At 45.8% G+C, this 22,846-nt stretch overlaps 2 protein-coding genes across 4 annotated transcripts in view; one reads left to right on the top strand and one right to left on the bottom strand.

Annotated features, from left to right (window-relative positions):
* The window catches only part of ACVR2A (activin A receptor type 2A), a 48,950-nt gene extending 39,226 nt beyond the window's left edge, over positions 1-9,724 (top strand). For both annotated transcript variants that reach the window (XM_027656190.1, XM_027656191.1), the window contains 7 exons: positions 412-555; positions 1,317-1,460; positions 2,645-2,790; positions 4,526-4,640; positions 4,919-5,057; positions 5,664-5,794; positions 6,365-9,724. In XM_027656190.1, the coding sequence (XP_027511991.1) occupies positions 412-555; positions 1,317-1,460; positions 2,645-2,790; positions 4,526-4,640; positions 4,919-5,057; positions 5,664-5,794; positions 6,365-6,559 (1,014 nt within the window). In that variant the 3' untranslated portion in view covers positions 6,560-9,724. The remainder of the gene's footprint in view (positions 1-411; positions 556-1,316; positions 1,461-2,644; positions 2,791-4,525; positions 4,641-4,918; positions 5,058-5,663; positions 5,795-6,364) is intronic.
* Positions 9,725-10,593: 869 nt separating this feature from the next.
* Positions 10,594-21,856, bottom strand: ORC4 (origin recognition complex subunit 4). 2 transcript variants are annotated; one of them, XM_027656193.1, is made up of 13 exons: positions 21,335-21,856; positions 20,067-20,146; positions 18,993-19,083; positions 18,014-18,089; positions 17,216-17,301; positions 16,027-16,075; positions 15,621-15,772; positions 14,265-14,351; positions 13,872-13,958; positions 12,071-12,179; positions 11,595-11,690; positions 11,442-11,509; positions 10,594-11,243 (listed from the first exon to the last, which is right to left on the bottom strand). In XM_027656193.1, exons 1-13 carry the CDS (start codon positions 21,401-21,403, stop codon positions 11,055-11,057), a joined length of 1,239 nt encoding a protein of 412 aa, XP_027511994.1. In that variant the 5' UTR covers positions 21,404-21,856; the 3' UTR covers positions 10,594-11,054. The 2 variants fall into 2 exon arrangements, with proteins under 2 accessions (XP_027511994.1, XP_027511993.1); XM_027656192.1 differs by having other exon boundaries at positions 14,265-14,438; positions 21,335-21,854.
* Between the last annotated feature and the right edge of the window lie 990 nt (positions 21,857-22,846).

Below are 22,846 nucleotides of genomic sequence, written 5' to 3'. Positions count from 1 at the left end.
AATTCCTTAATTTCTGCTGTGCTTTCTCTCCTGGTCAGACAATTCCTTAATTTCTGCTGTGCTTTCCCTCCTGGTTAAAAAATTCCTTAATTTCTGCTGTGCTTTCCCTCCTGGTCAGACAATTCCTAGATTTCTGCTGTGCTTTCCCACCTAGTTAAGATTATTCCTTAGTTTCTGCTGCTGTCCCTCCTGGTTATCCAGGTGTGTTCCATGCCCCCTTGCCCATCCATGAGCATGTTTTCCCATCCCATTCCAGTTCCCACTGTTTCTGTTTTTTGGGGAATCCCTTGCAGTGAGGGTTTGGCTCCGTGATCCCGGTGTCTCCTGGGATCCCAGCCTTTATTTGTGGTGCTGTCCTGGATATCCCATTCCCAGCAGAGTTCATTAATTCCCGTTTTCCCTCAATTCCAGGATCCTGGGCCTCCCCCACCGTCCCCACTGATGGGTCTGAAGCCTCTGCAGCTCCTGGAGATCAAAGCCAGGGGCAGGTTTGGGTGTGTGTGGAAAGCTCAGCTCCTCAATGAATACGTGGCAGTGAAAATATTCCCCATCCAGGTGAGCAGGAATTCTTGGAATACTGGATTCTTCCCAATATCATCCCATTAAACCAGCTTCTCTTGCCCCAGTGAGAGATTTTACTTAATTTTCTAAACCCAAACCGAAATGTCTTTGAGGTGTGAAAGATGCAGGAAGGGTTTTAATTGAACTAAAATAAATATTTTAATGCCTGTTGTTGAAATTTGAATTAACAGGAAACAAAAACATATCATTGAGATATTGAAATATAAACTTTGTGTCTCCACTCATAAAAACACACATGGAGCACCAACAGCTTGAAGCACACAGGAAAACACATCTCCTGGCTAGTTAATAATCAAATTAAATTGTGTTCAGCAGGAAAGGCCTGGAATTCAAACCTGGAATTGGGACTGGGGCAACGAAATGTTGAGGGAGACAACACTCAGTTCCCAAAAAGTGCCCTGGGAGAGCCTGGCTTTAAACTGGGCCCAGAGCTGTGAGATCCACTGAAGCTAAAGAATAATATGAGTGTTCCTACGTGGTGCTGTTGGGATGGATTAATTAATGGCATTAATGATTAATGACATTAATAATTAAGCCAACCCCACCCACTGCTACCCGAGGTGCAGAAACGTGCCGGTGTTGGAAACACGGCCGGTCCTCGTTCTCCGGGAGCAATCCCGCGGATTCTTGGCCAGGTGGTTTGCAGGTGCACCCGAAATGCTGGGAGGGGGTTTCCTGCTGGAAAGGCCCCCATTTCCCTGGCATCCAGCGGGGTTTCTGTGCTCGTGTCCCAGGACAAGCAGTCGTGGCAGAACGAGTACGAGATCTACAGCCTGCCGGGCATGAAGCACGAGAACATCCTGCAGTTCATCGGCGCCGAGAAGAGGGGCAGCAGCATCGACGTGGACCTCTGGCTCATCACGGCCTTCCACGAGAAGGTGGGCACGGAGCCCGGGGCACCTGGGGCTCCTGTGGCTCGGGCAGAGCAGGAGCAGCCCCGGGAACGTTCCACAAACGTGGAATCCGGGCAGTTAAGACACAAAACCTAAAGCGGTTTTCGCTCGCCGGTCGCTTTGGTTGGGCGTGAAATGACTTCAGCTGATTTTCAGACAGCTGAGGAAGTTGTCGGGTTTGATTTAACAAAAAAACAAACAAAAATTAATTGTGCCTTTTTCCCTTGCTTTTTAGACTCTTTTTTTAGAATATTTTGTAAAATATTTGGGGATGTCCCCCACAAACCTGTGAGTTAAACAAACCCCACCTCGCAGAGCTCGTGGGGGTTTATTTTTGTTCTCCTCGGGTTAGTCTCTAAAATCAAAGCCACACAGGTGAATTCTGTTGTGCCAAGAGTTGATAGTCTATAAAATCTATAAAATCAAAATCGATTTTATTGTGAGAACCACAGTGAGAAACATAAATGGGATGGATTAAGCGAAGAGGGGCAGCAGCATCGACGTGGACCTGTGGCTCATCACAGCCTTCCACAAGAAGGTGGGCACAGATCCCAGGGCACCAGGGCACCTGCAGAGCAGGAGCAGCCCCGGGAATGTTCCACAAACGTGGAATCCAGGCAGTTAAGACACAAAATCTAAAACAGTTCTCGCTCCCCGGTCGCTTTGTTTGGGTGTGAAATGACTTCAGTTTATTTTCAGACAGCTGAGAAAGTTGTCAGGTTGGATTTACCAGAAAACAAACAAACAAACAAAAATTAATTCCGCCTTTTTTCCTTGCTCTTTAGAATATTTTTTAGGGTATTTGTGGATATGCCCCACAAACCTGTGAGTTAAACAAACCCCACCTTGCAGAGCTCGTGGGGGTTTGTTTTTGTTCTCCTTGGGTTAGTTGATGATCTCTAAAATCAAAGCCACAGAGATGAATTCTGTGGCGATAAACAGCGAGAAACACAAACAGGATTATCCAAAAATACATCCAGTGTTTTGTGTTGAACCATTTTGACTCTGCATTTCTTCAGAGCGTGTTTCTCTGTGCCAGTGCTGTTGTCCCCAAGGAAGGACAGGCTGTCAGCCAGAGGCCCTCCAACTGTTCCCCAAGATTCCGGGGTGTTCCCAGAGCGAACGAGCCCTGACCCGGCCCCCGTGGCCGCTCTCCCTGTTCCCCGCAGGGCTCCCTGACGGATTTCCTGAAGGCCAACGTGGTGTCGTGGACGGAGCTGTGCCACATCGCGCAGACCATGGCGCGGGGCCTGGCCTACCTGCACGAGGACATCCCGGGGCTCAAGGACGGCCACAAACCCGCCATCTCCCACAGGTACTCCTGCAGCCCCAGGGACGGGCTCTGGATCCCCAGGGATGGGCTCTGCAGCCCCAGGGATGGGCTCTGGATCCCCAGGGATGGGCTCTGCGGCCCCAGGGATGGGCTCTGCATCCCCAAGGATGGGTTCTGCATCCCCATGGATGGGCTCTGGATCCCCAGGGATGGGCTCTGGATCCCCAGGGATGGGCTCTGCAGCCCCAGGGATGGGTTCTGCATCCCCAGGGATGGGCTCTGCAGCCCCAGGGATGGGCTCTGTGGCTCCTGGGAGGGACCATCCCGGTGCCCCTTCCCAAGGGGTTGTTCCCAGCTGGCCCAGCAGGCACAGGCCAGGCCCTAATTAATTCCTAACATGGAATCCCAGCTGCCTTGGCACTGCCCCTGCACCTGCTGTCCATGCATCCATGGATCCAGATATCCTCAGAACCATCATCCTTTATTCCAAAAGCAGACACAACATTAGCCCCAGTTATTGTCTTATTTGTTCCCATAAGAATAAAGGGTGATCCAAGGGTTTATTACTACTTTATTTGTATTCATTTTTATTTATAATAAAATTATATAGAATTATATATAATATATACAATACATATTTATATATATTTATATATTTATATATAAATATATATAATATTTATATATCCATATAAAATATATTTATATATGATATATTCATATATAATATATATTATATATTCACACATTATATATTATATTATATAACATATACTACATATATTTTGCATGTATATATTTATATATATTTTTATATATATATTATATATACATCGTTTTATATATAATATTTATAGACATATTTTATATGTATTTTTATACATATTTATATATTTATATATAATATATACATGTACCTTATTATATATAGTATAAATGTTATATCGTTTCTATTAATATTCTATTATTTTATATATTTATTCTATATTGTACTTATATATATTTATATATAAATTAATATTACATGAATATAATATATATTACATGTTGTATATATTTTAAGTAATATTTGTATTCTCATTTAAATTATCTATTTCTTAATCATTCTTTGTTTTATTATATTATTACATAAAATATTTTATGTATCTGTTATATACATTTATATATAAATTGATATAAATTCTATATAATGTATAATAATGTATTGATATTATATATCAATATATAATTGATATATATTATATATAATGTATAGTACTGATTATAGTATATATAATATAATTATTTATATTATATATAATGTAATATATATTATATTACAAATATTTGTATTAATTGTTTAAATTACCTATTTCTTTATAATTTTCTTACCTTTCATATAATGTTCTTTGTTTTATATTAATATTATATCAATTCTTTATATATATTATATTTGTTAAATATTTATATCTATATATAAATTATATAAAAATCAATGTTATATAATTTATAATATATATTATAAATTTATATTATTATATATAAAATTATAATACATAGATATTATATTATACATTATATTATATATTATAAATGTTTATTATTATATTATAAATATAATAGCATTTATTATTATAAATAATAGCATTTATATTGATTGTTGCTTAAATTATCTCTTTATCATCTCCTTACCTTCCACACCATAATGCCGGGTTATGATGTTCCTTTTTCCTTAGAATTTCATCAGTATCCCCTGTTCCAGATCCCTAATTTTGGGGTCTTCTCTTTACCTTGGCAGGGACATCAAAAGCAAGAACGTGCTGCTGAAGAACAACCTCACCGCCTGCATTGCTGATTTCGGGCTGGCTCTAAAGTTTGAGGCTGGAAAATCTGCAGGAGACACCCACGGGCAGGTAAATCCCCATTTATTCCCAGGAATCTCCAAGCATCCAGAAAAATTCCCCCTCAGACTCATTGCGTGGCCTCTCCCCCTTATTTTATCCCGCTGGATAAGGATTTGGATAAGAATATTACAATGTTTTATTCGTTAACGTGGAGAAACTTAAGGGATGAAACTTCCAAGATTCGGTCCTAAGCGAGGGATAGGCACGGGAATGTTTGATCCTGGCCATTCCTGGAGCGTGGGGTGTCCATGCTTGGGTCCAAGCCGTGGTGTCTCCCGCCCCTCCAGGTGGGCACCCGGCGCTACATGGCCCCGGAGGTCCTGGAAGGAGCCATCAACTTCCAAAGGGACGCGTTCCTGAGGATCGACATGTACGCCATGGGACTGGTGCTCTGGGAACTGGCCTCGCGCTGCACGGCCTCCGACGGTACGGCACGGGCTGGGATGTGGGGATCATTCCCTGGGATTCGGGAGAGCTGGGATGTGGGGATCATTCCCTGGGATTTGGGAGAGCTGGAGGGATGCAGTGTGTGTGTGTGTGTGAGCAGATGGGATCAGCTGGTGGTTAGAACTCACCGGCCTTCAGTCTCTCCAGGGTTTGGCAGCCCAGGAAAAGCGTTCTGACACGTGGAATCCTCCTGCCTTCCCTGGTAAGAAATTGAGACAATTCCCGTGGAACTCTTGGAGTTAATACACCTGGTTTGTTCCGAGTTCAGCCCCAGGTTCAGTTTGAAGCACGAATTACAAGTGTTTTGAAAGAGAAATCTCGTGTGGGTGCCGGGACAAGTCAGGATTAGCCAAGGGTAAGGGAAAAGGCTCCAAAATGTTTTTGGAAAAGTTGCATTTTGAGTCAGTCTTTCAAGCAGTAAATTCCACTGAGTGAGTGTGAGTGTTTTCCCTGGGCTGGGATGTTGTGTGTCCCAGCAACTTCTCCAGGAGGGTGTCCCTGCCCCTGGCAGGGGTGGGACGAGGTGGCTTTGAGGTCCCTTCCGAGCCATTCCAGGATCCTTCTGAACCCCTTTTCCCTGTGCAGGCCCCGTGGACGAGTACATGCTGCCCTTTGAGGAGGAGATCGGCCAGCACCCCTCCCTGGAGGACATGCAGGAGGTGGTGGTCCATAAAAAGAAGAGGCCTGTCCTGAGGGAGTGTTGGCAGAAACATTCTGTAAGTGTTACCAACCAACCGCCCCAAATCCTGCCCAAATCCTGCCCAGCCCGTGGGGTGTCCTGGGGAGAATTTAATAATTCTAGAAGGAATTAAATGGGCTGCAGATTAGTGTGTTCTTCATCTTAGAATACTCTTTGAGTGTTGGAAAATGATTCTGTCAGGTTTTTGGGGGAAAGAAGAGATTCCTGAGTTACTTTTCGCTGAAGTGACACTTGATGGCTGAAGAATTTCACCTCTGGAGTGCTGTGATGATACTGCAGCACTGCAGGGGAAGGGTTTGCTCACTGCTGTGTGTTGTTTAAATATCAGAAAGAATAATATAGTACATAATAATGTAACACATAACATAATAATAATAATATAATAAATAATAATATAGCAAAGCAGACCCCAGGCCCCATCAAACCCGAGTCCGACGCCGCGTCCTGTCCCATCAAACCCAAATCCGGCACCGCGTCCCGTTGGACACCAGGGTTCACATTTGGCAGGTGGACCTTAAATGCCTTTTTTTTAGCTGGGTGACCCCTCCCTGACTCGGTGTGTGCCCGTTTCTCCCCGGCCCCGCAGGGAATGGCGATGCTGTGCGAGACCATCGAGGAGTGCTGGGATCACGACGCCGAGGCGCGGCTCTCCGCCGGCTGCGTGGAGGAGAGGATCATCCAGATGCAAAAACTGACTAACATTATAACCACAGAGGACATCGTGACTGTGGTCACAATGGTGACGAACGTGGACTTTCCTCCCAAAGAATCCAGTCTATGATAGTTGCACTGGTCATGGAAGTGACCGCGGGACTCTTCGGCGGAGCTGCTCCAGCGCGCGGGCTGCCGGCGTCGCTGCCGTGCCGGCGGGAAGAGCGGATGGTAAGTCTCTCTGGAACATCACCAAGAGGTGTTTCTCCTTTGTTTGCCCCTTCCTCCTCCCCGGCGTGGATCCATGAGACTTCCTGCATTCCCTGCTCACACCTGAAGGACGTGACCGGACCCCTCACGTGCCGACGAGGGACTCACATGAAGAATATGGACCTGTCGGGGCTTAAACGAGCGTTTTAAACACTGACACCCGATTTCTTAATCCCTGGCAGAAGAGACTAATTCCTTAAACGAACTGCTGTTATTTTTTTTAAAATCAAGGAAAAAGAAAAAAAAACAAAAAACCATTTCATTTCAGATTTAAAAAAAAAAAACAAAAACAAAAACGACAGAAGAAGAAAAACAAACCGAGAAAAAAAGGGTAACTTTTGTTTTTATTGCATTCGTCGTCGTTTCTATCAAAATGACTCGTTGTGACGCGACTACGACACAGCTTGTGAATGTTCCGTGTGCTGCTGTTCCGTGTACAGAAACGAGAGGAATCGATGGGATAGAGCAAAGAGGCTTCCAAGTATTACTTTAACCTCCCTCAAAACCAGGTATACCTCAGTTCCACCTCCTAAATTATCGTCGACAACACTAATTGGGATAATGAACCGCTCCGTGTTTTGTAAATGATGTTATTCCCGATCCCTGTGTTATTTAAGAAGGGGAAGGTGCCCCCAGGAATGGCCATTCCCAGAGCCGTGTTTTTTAGCCTTTTCTTGTACTCGCTTGTTGTGTATAAAAAAGAAAAAAAAAAGTGCTGTTTATTGAGAGAAAATTTTCCTTCCTCTTTTAGTTGAAAGCTTTTCCCTCTGTTTCCCAGAGTATCTCATCCATTTATTTAACTGATACTATTTAGGTTTGCTGTGTCTGAGGAAGATTTGAAAACTTAAGCATGACTTCTATTTTTTTTTTTTAATTTTCTGTGAGCTGTGACACTGGAAAGCTCTGAATTCTTGTTCTTTTTTTTTTTTTTTTTAAAAAAGTCTCTTTTTTTCCTATTTATGTTCGCGCCGAGGTCGCCGCGTGTTCCCTGTCCCAGCAAACAGTGGGGGCTGTGTCCCTGTTCCAGGATCACCTCAGGAAGCTCAGTTCCCCCCCCCCCAGTTCCTCGCTCTCTGCTTGGAATATTTGCAATTCCCTCCACTCAAAGCTTGTGCCATCCCACAGGAGCGCAGCTCACGCTCCCTGTGATCCACAGGTTTATCCTGGAGTCACACAGAGAGTTCTGGCTCCGGCTTCCAGATGCGAAATTTCAGGGATAATTAGTTGTGCTCACGATATGCAACGACCATTCCGAGGTAACAAATATCCACAGCACAGACTCGCCAAAAATGAGGAAAAACATGGAAGTGGCTTTCCCAGCCCCACCGCCGGAGTTCAGGATGTCACACCTTGCGTTGGAATTAGGGTGACTGGGAGCTGGGTGCCGCAGTGCTGCTCCCAGTGCTGGCTCACCACGTTTATTGGATCCTTTACCCAAAATTCCAGGTACAATAAATGTTGGAATTGGAGCGCAGAGCCGGCAGCGGCCCCTGGTGTGCTGAGTGTCCGTGTTCTCCCTGTCTGTCCAGTCCGTGTCTTTGGAAAACAGCTTTAACAGTGCAGGTGGGAGCTCACGGAAGGGTGGCTGGAGCGTGGATCTGTGCAGCCCTGAGAGGGGACTTCAGCCCTGGGAACAGTGGGATGTGATGGATACAGGGAGGGAGGGAAGGGCTGATGTTCCACCCAGGGCTGTGTCGGTCACGTCTGTGCCTGAGGGACCCGCTCCAAGGGGACTTTGGGAAGGGGGAGAATTCCACTTTGTGACATTTGTGTCACTTCCCTTTTTAATCCAGTTTTAACTTAACCTCCCACACACACGGGACAGGAACAAAGTTCTGAACAAATCCCAACCCACTTGTACTCCCTGAGACCTCTGGGCTCCCAAGGAGCAAAACTGGAGTGAACAGAGTTTAATTCTGTGCTCTCTGAGATCTGATGCAAACCCTGATCACGTGTAGAATGTCCATCATTTGTGTTTCCCTCCAACTCGGGTTCTCACAGCACTTGTACCTCTGCCTTTGGCTATCCCAGCTCAGTTCTTGTCCTGCTCCCATTTCCTGGGATTTAACAGCGTGATGTAGCGTCCCTGAGAACAGGCTGCTCCTTGGAAATGCTTTTGAACTGGTCAGACTGGTCTCCCCTGGGCTGTCCTGTCCAGCTGCTCCCACAGGGGTTTGGACATGAATTCTGCTTTCGCTTCTGGAGCAGTGACTGAGTTGAGCTGCCAGGGCAGGATCCAGGGAGCCTGGTGCTAGGGAATAGTGTGGCATTGTCCCTGCCTGTCCCCTGGCTCCAAGCCCAGGGATGGCCCTGGAGTGGTCCCTGAGCCCCAGGTGTTGTTTCTGGGTGAGAGGCTGAGAAGTTCCTGTCCCCGTCGTGCGCGACTCCGCTCACGCTCAGCCCAGGCCCACGGGGGGTGTTCAACCAGCGCTGGCATTCCTGGGCTATTCCCAAACCACACCAGAAACGTGGAAACACCCAAGGCAGGCGGGTGCAGTGCTCCAAGGCCAGCTCTGGGTGTGACAAGCCGTGTCCTGCTCACCTCAGCACTGACACCACCGGTAGGGCCCCCCCTCTGCTCCTCCTCCGGCTTTTCGAACCTCTTGTAAGACATTTGTGGTACAAAACACAGGAAGCTGCAATACACATCCATGGGCAACAGGACTCCAGTAGCATCCTTGATGGAACATCTGTTACCTCAGATACTCAACCAGCAGGAACTGCTTTTGTTCTCCCTCCTCCTTTCATTTTGTTTCAGTCCATCTCCTCTTCGTTCCCCCTCGAGTTTGGGGAGCGATTTCTTTACCTTTCCTCTCTGTATTTGTCAGTGTTTTTGGGCACAGGTTGTTGTACTACTGTCAAAAGGTACTTGCTGGGTTTCTGCAAGTGCTAAAAAAAAAAACCAACCAACCCCTCTCCCCAACCCTCAATAAAGTGATTGTTAAATATTGTACAAATACAAATGTATACTCTGCCCTATTCCCCCGACGGGAAAATAAAAAATGTGACTACTCTGACTTGCAAATGCCTCCTTTTGAACTGGTTTTCAGCAGGTGGGGCTGTTCTCGAGCCAAAACGGGAGTTTTGTGGCCAAAAAAAAAAAAAGAGAAGGGGAAGGTCTTACAGGTCAAATACGGTGAGAAGCAAAGGGAGAATCTGCCTCAACTCCAGCACTTCTGAGGGAAAACTCACCTCTTCTGGTGTCAGCACACTCCAGCATTCCCTATATTTTATCCCTTGGTTTTTATCCCTATTTGCAGTGCATTGAGGAGGGTGAGACACTGTTCCCAGGGCAGTGCCAGGAGAATGTGTTGGGAATTCCACACACTGCCACTGATATTCCCACTGCTGCAGCCCGAGGTCAGGGCTTGGCTGCCTCTTCCTTCTCCAGGGATGGGCAAAGCAGCCACTTCCCTGAGAGCTGCCTGTCCCCCAGCTCCCCAGGAAGCAGTGGATAAACCCCTCCCATTTTACAGGGCCAGCTGGAATTCCATGAGCTCCACTCAAACAGGGAGATTGGGGCTGGCTGAATCCACACTTTCCTTCCTGGAGAAGAGCTGCTGCAGGAAGATCTCATATAAAGTGTGCAGCGGTGGCATCGCTTACAGGACCTGGATCATGGAGATCTGGGTCCCTTCCAGCCCAGGGAATCCCAGGATTCTTTCCCTGCTCTGCCCCTCGGGATGTGCAGACAGGACCTGTGTGAAGCAAAGAGGAAAATCAAAACCCCTTTGACTGCAAAAAGGGCTCCTCACCCCAGAGCTGACAGCAGAGTCCAGGGCAGTGCTCCATCGGCATTCCCAAACCGTCCTTGTGCCGGGATGCACCGGTCACACATCACACTTCAGTTGGAAACAGCAGAAGGTGGCACAAACCACCAGTTGCAGCTGAAGCTTGTTGGGATTAAGAGGTTTAATTAGGTAAATTTTGCTGTGATTACAGATTTAATTGAGTAAATTTTCCAGGTCAAGTGAGATTTGAGGAGGGGAAGTACAGGTGGGTGGGTGTGGCTGTGCTGCAGGACTGCCAGGGCCACACCGGAACGGGGAGGGCACCGTGTCCTGAGCCAGGATCCAGAGGGAGAAACTCCAAGGAGTTGGATTTCTCCAAGTGGAGACTGTGTGCAATGAGCAGAAGTTGGCACCGGGCCGAGCTAAACCACCTGAGCCTTGGAGTCAGTCACAGTTTTGGCCACTGGGAGACAACATCGGCGTAGTTCTCCTTCAAATCCATCCCAGATGGATCAGCACAGGAGGCTTCTTCCAAGGATTCATTAATCCGAACACACTCCTGTGGGTAACGTTCCTGGCACTGGCACTGGCACTTCCCTGCTGGAGCTGTGCTGTGCCAGGAGCTCAGAGCCAGCTGAGGGAGGAGGCTGCCCACTGCTTCACGTCCGTGGGGCAGTTGGGATACACCTGCAGGGCATCCATGATCTGGGTGTTGTCCAGCAGCAGCCTCATCAGGAGATATTCCCGCTGCGCTCGCGCCGACGGCCTTTCCAGGGGCTTCACCAACTCCAGCTGCAGCAAGTGTTCAAAGGCCTAGAGGAAGGGAAGGTGAAGTCATTCCTGCCAGGAGCCAGACATTCCCAAACTCCCTGCTGGGAGCAGAGCATCCTTCCACAGCCCCAAAACACCCCAATTCCCTTCCGGGGTTGCATCTGTGCTCTAGAAAATAAAACCACTTTCTGAATTTCTAAATGCTTCACAATTAAAGAAAAAATATCATTTCAGGCTCACCTTCATGACAACTGGCTTTTCGAAGTTGTACATGGAGTGTGCTTTCCTCTGGATGAACTTCTGGAACTCTGTGCCAGTAACAGATTTGAAAAGAAGGATTAGTGAGGGGACAGGGAGTGATTTGGTGTCTGTGGAGCTCAGGATTGCTCTCACCATTGTAAACCATCTGGAAGTTAAAGGGTTCTCCATCGTACACATCATTCAGGTGTTTCATGGCTATGATGAGGCAGATTTCCAGCACGGACAAACCTGCAGGGAAAGACAAGAGCCCTCAGGATTCCCCTTAAGCACATCAGAAGCACAAGCTGTTCACTCACTGCATCTGTTCCTCTGGGTTTTTTATGCTCCAGGCCTCACCCATTTGTGTTATTTACCTTCATTATGTAAAAAAAAAATAATCCAGAATTGGAGAGAACATTTGTTTTCCACGTGTCTGAAGCAAGAACGTTAAGAAATGGGTAGTTTCCACGAAAAAGCAAGAAAATTAAGTATATAATTTGGCAGTTCTATCCCTAGATGTATGAGCTCAGGTTATCCCTGTCTCTTGCATCGGGGGGGATTTCAGGGGGCAGACCTGACACTTCCCTGTCTCCTGAGAGGCGTTTTTTTGGGAAGAGGCTGAGCTTTACCATGCACGATGTTGGCCTTGGAGTCGGTGCTGTGCTGCCTGCTGGCCTCCTGCAGGTCTGCAGCCGTGAGCAGGGGGTGGTGCACGGTCACTGCACTGACAGCCAGCATCTGCAAACAAGCAGGACACGCTGCTCACCCCATTCCCGAGGAACAGACAGTTCCTGCCCGGAGACGGGATGCGCAGCAACGCCTTTGTCCCACGGTCACCTACTGGAAACATTAAGGAATAGAATTCCTTAAGGTATTGAAAACCTCACTAATAGCTGGAGTTACGACCCCCCAACCCTTTGCCAGGAAGGTTTTCCAAGCTTAAAACTTCAAAGCCTCCCCCCACTGGAGGAGATAAACCCTGAGGAACCTGTTTGGATCCATTGCCATGGATGGACTTCAGCAACTGCTGCGAGAAGGACTGACAACTGTTTTACACCTGCTTTTGTTCACAGGGACACCTCCCACCAGCCCAGGTTGCTCCAACCTGGCCTTGGACACTCCCAGGGATCCAGGGGCAGCCACAGCTTCTCTGCCCAACCTGTGCCAGGGCCTCCCCACCCTCAGTTTGTTCCCCAAATCCCATCTCAAACTGCTCTCTTTCAGTTTAAAGCCATTCCCTGTGTCCTGTCCCTCCATCCCTTGTCCCCAGTCCCTCTCCAGCTCTCCTGGAGCCCCTGTAGGCCCTGGAAGGGGCTCTCAGGTCTGCCCAGAGCCTTCTCTTCTCCAGAGTTTGTCCAGGAACTCCTCATTCATCCCTGCTCCTATCTGTATTTTATGCTTTTACTGGAAAAATGATTTCAGAGTGGAAAAAACCCCTTTCCAAAGGGAAAGTTCAGACCATGCTGCAGAAAAAAATTGGGAAGTTGACTCTCAGCCTCCACTCAGGCCACAGGGACAGACTGGGGTTCCCCTGGATTAGAAACAATCTGGAATTGTGGTGATGGGGGAAGTTCCCTGCCAGCATTCCCTCCTACTTACTGAACATGGAAGTCTTCCCAGGGCCATTTTTCCCCCCACCCAGTGAGGAGCCTTTCCTTCTCTCCCCACTAAGATAACTGGGAACATTCCAAACTACCAATAAAACTTCTGGAAGCTTCCTCAGGCCCCTGATGTTGGACAACATTTGGGAGATCAGAGTTAACTTCCAGCTCAGCATTTCTATGGATTAGTTGCCTCCAGCACCTCAAGATTTGAGATTAATATCCCATTTTTTGAATCAGGGATTGCAGGTGGGCTCCCTGGATTGCTCCATACAGGAAACCAGCTCTGGGAAACAACGTGGTGCCTCATCATGAAGGGATTTTATCTGATCCTGGAAGTGATAAAAGGAAGCAAAAGCATCTCCTCCATGGGAAGAACAAGGCTGCAGGTTTAGCAGGAAGAAAAAGAAGGTTTAGTGCAGGAACAGATTTAGTGAAAGAGGAGGAATATTTGGATGCAACAGCTGACTTAATGGCAGAAAAAGCAGGTTTCCACATGAGCAGCTTTTAGGATTCAGCAGAAACCAAAAGGAATATCAGAAAGGAAAAAACAGTTTGAAAGTATTTCACCTACGTTTTTGCTTTATGAATGGAAAGCCTTGGAAAGAGTCAAACACCCAAAGGCCTGAATTAAACAGGACACCCTCACAAAGGCACCTGGAATACAGGAGGTGGAATTACCCACATCCACTGACACAGAATGCACTGATGAAGCTGCAAGAAGCCAAAACCCTGCTGGGAAAACCACCAGAGCTGTTTATTGATTGCTGTAAAGAAAGAAGGTGTTTTATATATAAATAAATAAATATATATCTCTCCAAACACATACCAAGAGGAAATAGAGCGAGCGCAGGTCCTTGGTGTGGTGGAAGAGGTTCTGCAGCACGTCCTGCACAATTTTATCCTCTGAGAGATGCTAGAGAGTAAAAACAAAGTGATATTTAAATCATCTCCATTTTATACTCACCTGGAAAAATGAGAGTTAGCTCATGATTCTTTGAAAGAGCTCAGCTTATGGGTGACAATACAGTTCTTCAGGTCTAACCCCAACTTTCTGTGACTGTTTTACCTCCAAACTCCAGTAAGCAGTGATTCTCTATCATAATTTAATTTATTCCATAAACTCAAACGGTGAAAGGAAATACCAATCTTAGGTAAAAGCTTTACACTTATAAACTGTGTAGAATTTTTACTGGAGCCAAGTACAGAAAGCTTTAAATACCTGAATATTGTCATTCCATTTCTGTGCAAAAGGCTCGTCAGGAAATTCAGCAGGAAGGGAAAGCTGCTCCTTAAATATCTTAATGTACTGTTTAAAATCAAAGGAATTCATCAAATATATCTGTCTGTGAGAGAACCTTGATTTTACTCTCTTCTCCAGGAGCTCCAGGATATCCTTGATTTAAACAAAAAAGGAAAACCACTAATTAAAAAAGGATATTAATTCAGTGCATTCTTTGCTACAGTACAGACAAAATACCCGAGTAAAAGGTGCTGGGGAAAAAAAATAAAATTATTAAATTCTCAGGCTTCAGATGTTCCAAGAAGAGCTTTGCTGACTGTTTGAACTGATGTGCCTGGAAATGCCTGACAGCCCTTTCCCCAGCCCACGTGATGCCCCACATCACACAGGATCAGCAGTTGCTAGGAAACCCTGCAACGTTGCTCCAGAGATTGTGGAAATGTCTCAGCTCCTTAAGCCTGGAATCAAGACATTTCATCCCAAACTCCAGGCAAGTTGTCTGTGTGGTCACACCACGTGCCTGTTGTCAGGCTGAGAGAATACAGCTTAAAAAAAAAAATAAATAAACACAAAAAAAACACTTAAGAGCAAAAAAAAAAACCCTCAGAAACAACTCTCACCATAACTGTGGGGCAGCTCTGAAGAATTCCTTAATTACACTCCAAAAGTATCACCTGAACACAGAGAACCCCCAAATTCAGCATTGATGAAATATCTTAATTATTTTTCTCCCTCACCAGCAACCCAGTTAATGCAGAAAACAGTTTAATCTTTATGAAGTTTCCACAGTGCTGCAAATTGATTAGATGCTTAATCACATAATCCAAATATCACAGGACATTAAACGTGGATCCTGAACCCATTTTGAACGTGCCAATATTTCAGGAAAAGTGCCCCATTGAAGTGCTGAAATCATTGGCCTGAGGACAAGGAATCTTTTTTAAGCACTGTAAGGCTTAAAAAGGGCAAGAACGAGTCTGTTCTTGCTGACCAAGGAGCTGAAATGCCCAGGAGCTCCTCCAAAGAGTAAAATATAATATAATATAAAACAGTGTAATAGGAGACAAGTCTCCTTAGAAATGGAAACCTGCTCCTCTTGCAGTAAAACTGAAGGCTCTGCAGGTTTGGGGTTTTTTTTTTTGGTCATTTGATGTTTGCTCTCAGCACAAATTATTATTATTGTCATATCCTTCCCAACTCCAAAGTGAGAAAATGAGAAAAGTCTTAATTTAGAAAAGTCACTTAGGGAATGAAACACCATTCCAGGAGAGGAGAAAACACTCCAGGTAAGGCAGAAGGCACTTTAGAAAGGAAAGAGGAGGTGCAGTCTCTTACCTGCCTGCAGGTGAGCCCAATGATGGTCACTGGAGTCTGTGCTGACTGGGAGATGTCAAAGAGGTTGTAGAGCAGGGTCTGGTTCTTGTGATGGACAAACAGGTCGAACTCATCCAGGACAAACAGCACTGGGCAGCTGCTGGTTCGGTCTCCTGCAGAGCAGTTGGAAAGCCAGCAGGTAACTCCACCAGCAGAGCTCCCCCTCTACAGCTTTCACTAATTACAGCTTGAATAATTGACATATTTACACCTTTAACTCTTAACTAAGCCCTCCTTGCACGGGGCACAAAGAAGAACACACCGAAGAACTGGGAGGGGTTTGACTTTGTTCTGCCCAGCAGAGTTTCTGGCCACAGGGGAGGACACAACAAATTCACAGCAAAGGTTTATTTTTATTTTTCTTTACCTTTCCTCAAAGCTTCCAGGAGGAACGCAAGGTTTTCAGCAAAACTGCCCTGCACGGAGAAGAAAAAGAGATTTTCTTTTGGATGGGATTCTCTGAATTGTTTAACTGCAATTAGTTCAAGGCAGGGACTGAAGGCCACCCCCTTCCAAAACCTTCTGTCACTTCAGGTTGTATCATCAAAACCCCTTCAGAGCAAGAAAAATAAGGGTTAATTCCACATCCATCCACCTTTTTTTTTTTTTTTCAGCCTGAAATCCCCAAAGTGCCTCAGACAGGCAAAAATCAGTGATCAGAAGGATGCCTGCAACAGGCTAAATTTACAAGTAGCTTCATCTTCCCTTAAATAGCTGTGGCATCCTCATTTTCCAGCCACACACGTGGAAAAAGTGCCACCTATTGTGTTCCACTGAGGGTGAGCAGGTTTTGGTTTAATTTGCAGCTTCATTAAAGAGATGAAAGGACAAAACAAGGAATAACTGTGACCATCCTGCTCCAGTCAGACACAGATTTACACACATACACTGCATTTCTCACCTCACACACCAGTTGTGAGATGGGAAATAACTACAACCCAACACCACAAGCCCTGCCAAGGGGGGCAGAGAAGCCAATTTACTCCCTGAATGCGAGTTCCAGAAGAAAAGGGAATGTTTCTATGGAGAGAAGGAGGTTCCTGCAAGTCCAGAACACTCCCTGAGTAAGGGGCAGCAAGCTCTGGTAGCTCTGATCAGTGTGGCCCCAGTTATTTCACACTCAAATAAATGAGATTTCATCTTCATGACTGAATTCAGCACCTATGTAAATGAGTTTATCTTTGGGAGAAGGGCAATAGAAGGAAATATTTTAATGGAAATTCCATTGAAAACGAGAGCTCAAGGAAGCCTGGGCAGATTTCCCTATGAAATAGAAAAAGATTGCATATATATTTATGCACTAAAAATACCAGTGCACCTAAAGAACCTGCTTTTTTTGGTTGGTTAACTTGCTAACTCTTGAAATGTTAAAAGCAATGCTTACAAAATACCCCACCCCCTCTGAATAAAGTCTCCTGGGAGTGCTTCACTTTGGTCCATTTAGGGGCTTGCTGAGAGAGACTGTCCTTTCCTCCTCCTCCTCCAAGGAACAAGCATTCCACAAAGCCAGTTTTCCAGACAAGGGTTTTCTGAGGGAATTGAGTGAAGATACTCACAAAGACTTTATCCCCCACCACGTTTTCCAGCTGCAGCTGCCTGGTGATCTCCTTCAGGGCCACTTTGTCACTCGTCTGCAGGAGCCCTGAAATAAAGTGATGTTGGTGAAGAACTGGCAGATCTCCTTCTCTCCCACTAGAAACTCATCCAGGAGCTTCTCTCTCTCCCTCTTTTTCCAGCCTTTTTTTTAAAAAAAAAAAAAATCAGGCTAGACAGGAGTTTTCCATATCTAAAAAGTTACTTAATTTGGTCACTCAAAGCACAGAAGTTGCCTCTGAACAGAGGAACACAAAGAGAGGCATTTTGGAGCTCACATATTTTGTTTTAAATGTGGGTTTCTACTTCAAAACCCAAGAAGTTTAAATTCTATAATCCATCCAAAGTTTAAATTTAGTTTCTACACAGCTTACCAACAAACAGGGGGAAATGTGAAGTGAAAATAAAGATTCACAGCAAGAGAATTTAACTTTTTGCTTGGCCAGGCCAGTAAACAAAGCCTCAGAACGGGCACTAAAAGTATCTTTCAGGCTAAAGAAAAAAAATAAAGTTGGTCCAGGAATTACAGGTGTGAGACAAGGACAAGAAATCCAAAACTCAGAGCCTGACAAAACCAGCAAGGACCAACTGGACAAAACCTCTTAAAATCTGAGGCAAAGAATTTTTAGAAGCACTGTGCTGCAGGTCATTTAAGAGCTGAGGCCACAGCAAATTGCTGAAACCAAACTGCAGAAATATTGAGGATATGCAGGATTAGAACTGGATATAACATAACATTGGATCCATGCTGAGTTACTTGCCATTCAGGTGAACTTCCAAGAGGTCCCCTCTGACTTGTTTCATTCCCCTGAGGTGTTTTAAGAGGTGATTTAATAACTGGGAAGAAAAAAAAATACAGAAGTTCATTATGAGAAGATTAATTGCCACTGGTTTATTAATTCCTTCCCCACCACCACTCCATGGTATTTTGGGGGGTTATCCTTCCTCTGGAGCATCTTGGGCAACAGGAAAAGGTGACAACACTGGTTTGGAAATGCAAAACAAGTGGCCAACAGAGTGACAGGGTGACTGGTGTCAGCCTGGATATGTTTAACATCTTTGAACTTGTTTCTATTCAACTTCTTTAAAAGCCTGAAGGCCACTTGGGAAGACTTCCAGTGGAATTTTTCTAATTGTTCCATCTTGAATACCTCCTGCACTAACAGCCAATCTATTTAGCACATTATATATTGATGCAAACATAAAAGACTTGAGTGATAACACTGAAGGATAAAACACTTCAGTTCCATGTCATCCCTTCACATGCTTCAAATAAAAGGGGGTTCCTTTAAAATACAAACCTACAACTTACCACAACCACCAACATGCTACCTCCTGGCCATTTAGGTAACAACATTCCTTGACAGGAATGTCAATCCATTTTTAACAGGATTGAGACACCTGGTCATTATTTATAGAGATTTTTACAGCTTTTGGATGCCTCTTCAGTCATTTTTACAGTGGGGGCCCAGCAGAAAGAGCAGGTTAATTACAGAGTGATCAAAAGGTGGGTTTAATTGCAAAGACAACTGCGAGGAGCCCATTTCTCCCCATTGTTGCTCCACAGAATTAGCCCTGGAGAAGTCCTGGAATGTTTTGAATTTAGATGGGAACCACTCCTTTAAAAAGAGGCAGAGATGAAAATGCAGCTCCAAAAGCTCCCAGGACTTCAGGGGGGTCCTGCAGGTCGTGTTTAATTGGATTTGCTTAATTTGATGAACTTGTAATGGGTGTTCCTACCGTGGTCTTCCCTGATCCCCTGGGCCCTACGATGAGGGCAGAATTACTCTCTCCATGCAAGGTGGTTCTTTTCAGCAGCTCCAGCAAATGTCTGTGATGGAAAGAGCAAGAGGATGAAAACCTCAGAGCAGAAAACATTCACTGAAACTCAGGAAAACTCAGGGAACAAGAGAAAACCTGCTACACTTTCAGCTTCCTCTCAGGCCCTGCAAAATGTAACACAGTAAAGCACAGAGGGTGAATTACAGCCAAGAGCCCTGATCCATCTTGGGAAAGGAAAAGCAAGAGCTGGGAAGGATATAAATAGAAATAAATACACTTTTTAATCAGTGTTGACTTTCTCTCTTGTTAAAGAAAGCAGTGCTCACATCAGGTGACTCCACTGGCACAAAGTTACTCTTGGAGAAAAAACTGATGGTTGAAAACAAGCTCTTTAGATACACAGTTGCTATTTTGCAGACTTTGACCCCCATCTGGAAGATGTTTGGGATTGGGACAGTGCTCCTGTCACAGCAAGTCACTTCTTCCTAACTCTCACCTCCACATCTGGGTGACCCCAAGAAGCAGGTTTGTTTTAAATATGAGTTTCTACTTCAAAACCCAAGAAGTTTAAATTTAAATTCTATAAACCATCCAAAGTTTAAATTTAGTTTCTACACAGCTTACCAACAAACAGGGGGAAAAGTGAAGTGAAAATAAAGATTCACAGCAAGAGAATTTAACTTTTTGCTTGGCCAGGCCATTAAACAAAGCTTCAGAATGTGCACTAAAAGTATTTTTCAGGCTCAAAAAAAAAAAAAGAAAAAAAATAAAGTTGTTCCAGGAATTACAGGTGTGAGACAAGGACAAGAAATCCAAAACTCAGAGCCTGACAAAACCAGCAAGGACCAACTGGACAAAACCTCTTAAAATCTGAGGCAAAGAATTTTTAGAAGCACTGTGCTGCAGGTCATTTAAGCCAGTATAATTCTGAAAAGCAGATGCAGCAGAAGATTCTGACTTCACCTGGTTTGGGTTTTTTTTCCTCCTGTAGTTCAATCAGAAATGACTCAGTAGTTGAGGCTGCTGACTCACCTGCACTGGAATTCAATCCCAAACAGTTTCCCAGTGGCACTGGGGCGGTGACAGAACCTTTCACGTAGAATTTTTTGCACCTACAAAGATAAGAATTTATCTGCTTTTACCCAAGAAGAATTTTTGGTGCTGCAAACACCAGAACGTTCCAATAGTGTAAATACAGCAACAGAATAATCCTGAAATGTGCAGGTTTGTGGTGTTACAAGTATCCTGTAACATGGAAATATTTGCTGACAGGGAGGTCTTGAAAGTAAAAATAAAGTTGCAGTGGGCAGAATACTGTATAAATATTATACAAAAGAGAAAACTCAGGGAAATTGTATCAGTGTGTCACCAGAATTACATCAGCTCATTTGCTAGTTACAGTTGTATCTTCAATTCCCAAAGAGCACCACAGCAGATTTCACCCTGCCCCTTCATTAGCAGCAATCCCAATTTTTAAGAATTTAAAGGACTCTACTACTTTACTTAAGCAACCCAAAACCACCTCTGTACTCCACCCTTTTACAACATCTGGTGTCCAATCTAAGTGCTCAGTGCCAATGAATTCCAGATCAAATTGCAGAGTGTTAGTGAGGTGATGTTCCTCTAAAATGGGAGGGACCCACCCTGGAGCTGCCTGATTTTACAGTTATTTTTTTTTGTCCTGCTGAAGTCTCACTGATTTAATTTCCAGATCTGCTGTGTTTAAATCAATAACCTGAACAGCATTGCCCCTTCATAAGTGAAAAGGCTTTCCTGCCATAAATAGATTTTACAGGTAAATGAAAGGAGGAGATGGAAATGTCACAGATCACTGAGAAAGATGCAGCACAGGTTTAAGCAGCCACTTTCAGAAAACAGAAGAATAAAAGGCTAAACAAACAAACAAACTGAAAACTCATTTGGCAGCTGCTAAAAAAAAAAAGTCACCTGGGTTCTGATTTGCCCTACAAACTAGAAAATAAAGAACCTAATTAGATAAAAATAGATTTATGCAAATCTCTTGCCACAAACAGCTGCAAAAGCACAAGGGCATCCCTTAACTTTTTTTATTAAGGATCCAAGAAGCAGATTATTACTGTAACATTTGAAGGAAGCAATCAGGTGAGAAGCTGAAAGAAACACAAACCCCATTTACAGCCCCAGAAATTACATCCTGTACCTGTACAAGTCTTTTTAACTGGTCCAGTAAAAAAAAAAACCCAACATGGAATTGTGTGGGTAGCAGAGGATGGAAAATTCCCTAACTCAAACCCAAAGTCATGAATAAAGCTGCTCCTGACCTGTGAAATGCACTCAGCACTTGCTCCACAGGTGTCCTTCAGCTTTCGTTTACTCATTGCAGATTTCATCTTGAAAGAAGGCAGAAAACATAAAGATTACACTAAATATGACTCGCCAAATAACCTTAACCAGAAACTGTACTTAGATGTTGGCTGTTTTTAAGGACTTAGACCTGTAAAGAACATCTTTTCTTAAATAACAGTGCAGTTTGCCTTGCTAGACCCAAAACACTGAGAGCATTTTGAATTCGTCTGTGCTTAATTTTAATTTATTTTAATGAATGTTTAGGGTGTTTTGGATAACAATAACACAGCATCTCTCTGGATAAGCTGGCTCTGAAGGGGACTTGCAGGGCTCCTGAGGGGACTGGGGGGCTCTGAATGACCCCAGAGGGGCATTTAGGGAGATCTTGAAGGGATCAGGGGGCCTTGGAGGGGTCAGGAGTGGATTGGGAAGTTTGGAGTGGGCTCTGAGGGGGATTTTGGGGGGGCACTGAGGGAATTAGGGATGCCAGAGGGTGCTATGAAGGGGATCTGGGGGATCCTCAGGGGATTATGGAGGGGGCTGAGGGGAATGGGGGTCTTGAGTGGGACCTGAGGCTGGTTTCTGACCAGAGAGGGGAGAGACTGGGAGGGCTCTGAGGGGCTTCATTGGACTGGGGGGGTCCTGAGGGGTTTGGGGGGCCATGGGAGGGGGGGGGGAGGGGGGGGGGCGGCGCTGGGGGGGGGGTCTGGGGGGTTTGGAGAGTTTGTGAGGACCCTGAGAGGGCCCACGAAGGGTCTGGGGACTGGGAGGGGGGTGCATCTCTAAGGGAGGGGATTTTGGGTGGCTGGGAGGGTCTGTGAGGACCCTGATGAGGGAACGCAGGGGTCCTGAGGGGCTTGGAGGTCCATGAGGAGCTGTGGGGGGGGGCGGGGGGGGGGGAGGGGCTCTGAGGGGGGGTTTGGAGGGGGGGGACGGGACTGAGAGGACCCGTTATGGAATGGGGGTCCCTAAAGGGTTTGCAAGGATCCATGGGGGGCTTGGGCGGGGTAGGAGCTCTGACAGGGGGATTTTGGAGCGCCAGGAGGGTCTGGGTGGGGGCACAAGGGGAGGCTCTGAGGAGGAGGGTGTGGATTTTAGGGAGCTGGGAGGGTCTGTGAGGACCATGAGGGAACGGGAGGGTGTTCCCTGAGGGCCTTGAGGGTTCGCCGAGGGGCTCGGGAGGGCGGTCCTGGGGGTGCTGCCCGCCTTACCTGTCCCGGCCTCACCATTCCCCCCTTTTCCCCTCGCGGCGCTTTCCCGCCTCTCCTCCCTCCCCCGAGGGCAGGAACCACCGCACACCCTCCCCTCAGCCCCCGCCTCGCCCCCCACACCCCAGCGACCCTCATTCACCCGAACCCCCCTCAGCACCCGAGCCCCTCCTCCCGCCAGCCCTTGGGCCCCCAAAACCTTCAGAGCTCCCTCCCTTCCCTCAGAGCCGGCGCCCTCAGCGCTGCCGGAGCCCGCGGGGATGGAGCGGGGGGGGGGGG

The sequence above is a fragment of the Corapipo altera genome, unplaced genomic scaffold, assembly GCF_003945725.1.
Source record: "Corapipo altera isolate COAL_440 unplaced genomic scaffold, ASM394572v1 68, whole genome shotgun sequence".
In the NCBI taxonomy this organism is placed as follows: domain Eukaryota; kingdom Metazoa; phylum Chordata; class Aves; order Passeriformes; family Pipridae; genus Corapipo; species Corapipo altera.
The sequence above is the reverse complement of the archived record's forward strand: the minus strand, read 5'-3'. Positions and strand labels throughout refer to the sequence as shown.

Bases quoted from the DNA above. Each gene is read 5' to 3' on its own strand.
- ORC4 (XM_027656192.1), bottom strand. From the start codon at position 21,403: ATGAAATCTGCAATGAGTAAACGAAAGCTGAAGGACACCTGTGGAGCA. The intron at 12,180-13,871 runs GTATGTGTTTGG...GCTTGTTTGCAG, and splicing joins GCTCGCTCTATTTCCTCTTG to ATGCTGGCTGTCAGTGCAGT. The intron at 11,244-11,441 runs GTGAGCCTGAAA...CCCTTCCTCTAG, and splicing joins AAAAGCCAGTTGTCATGAAG to GCCTTTGAACACTTGCTGCA.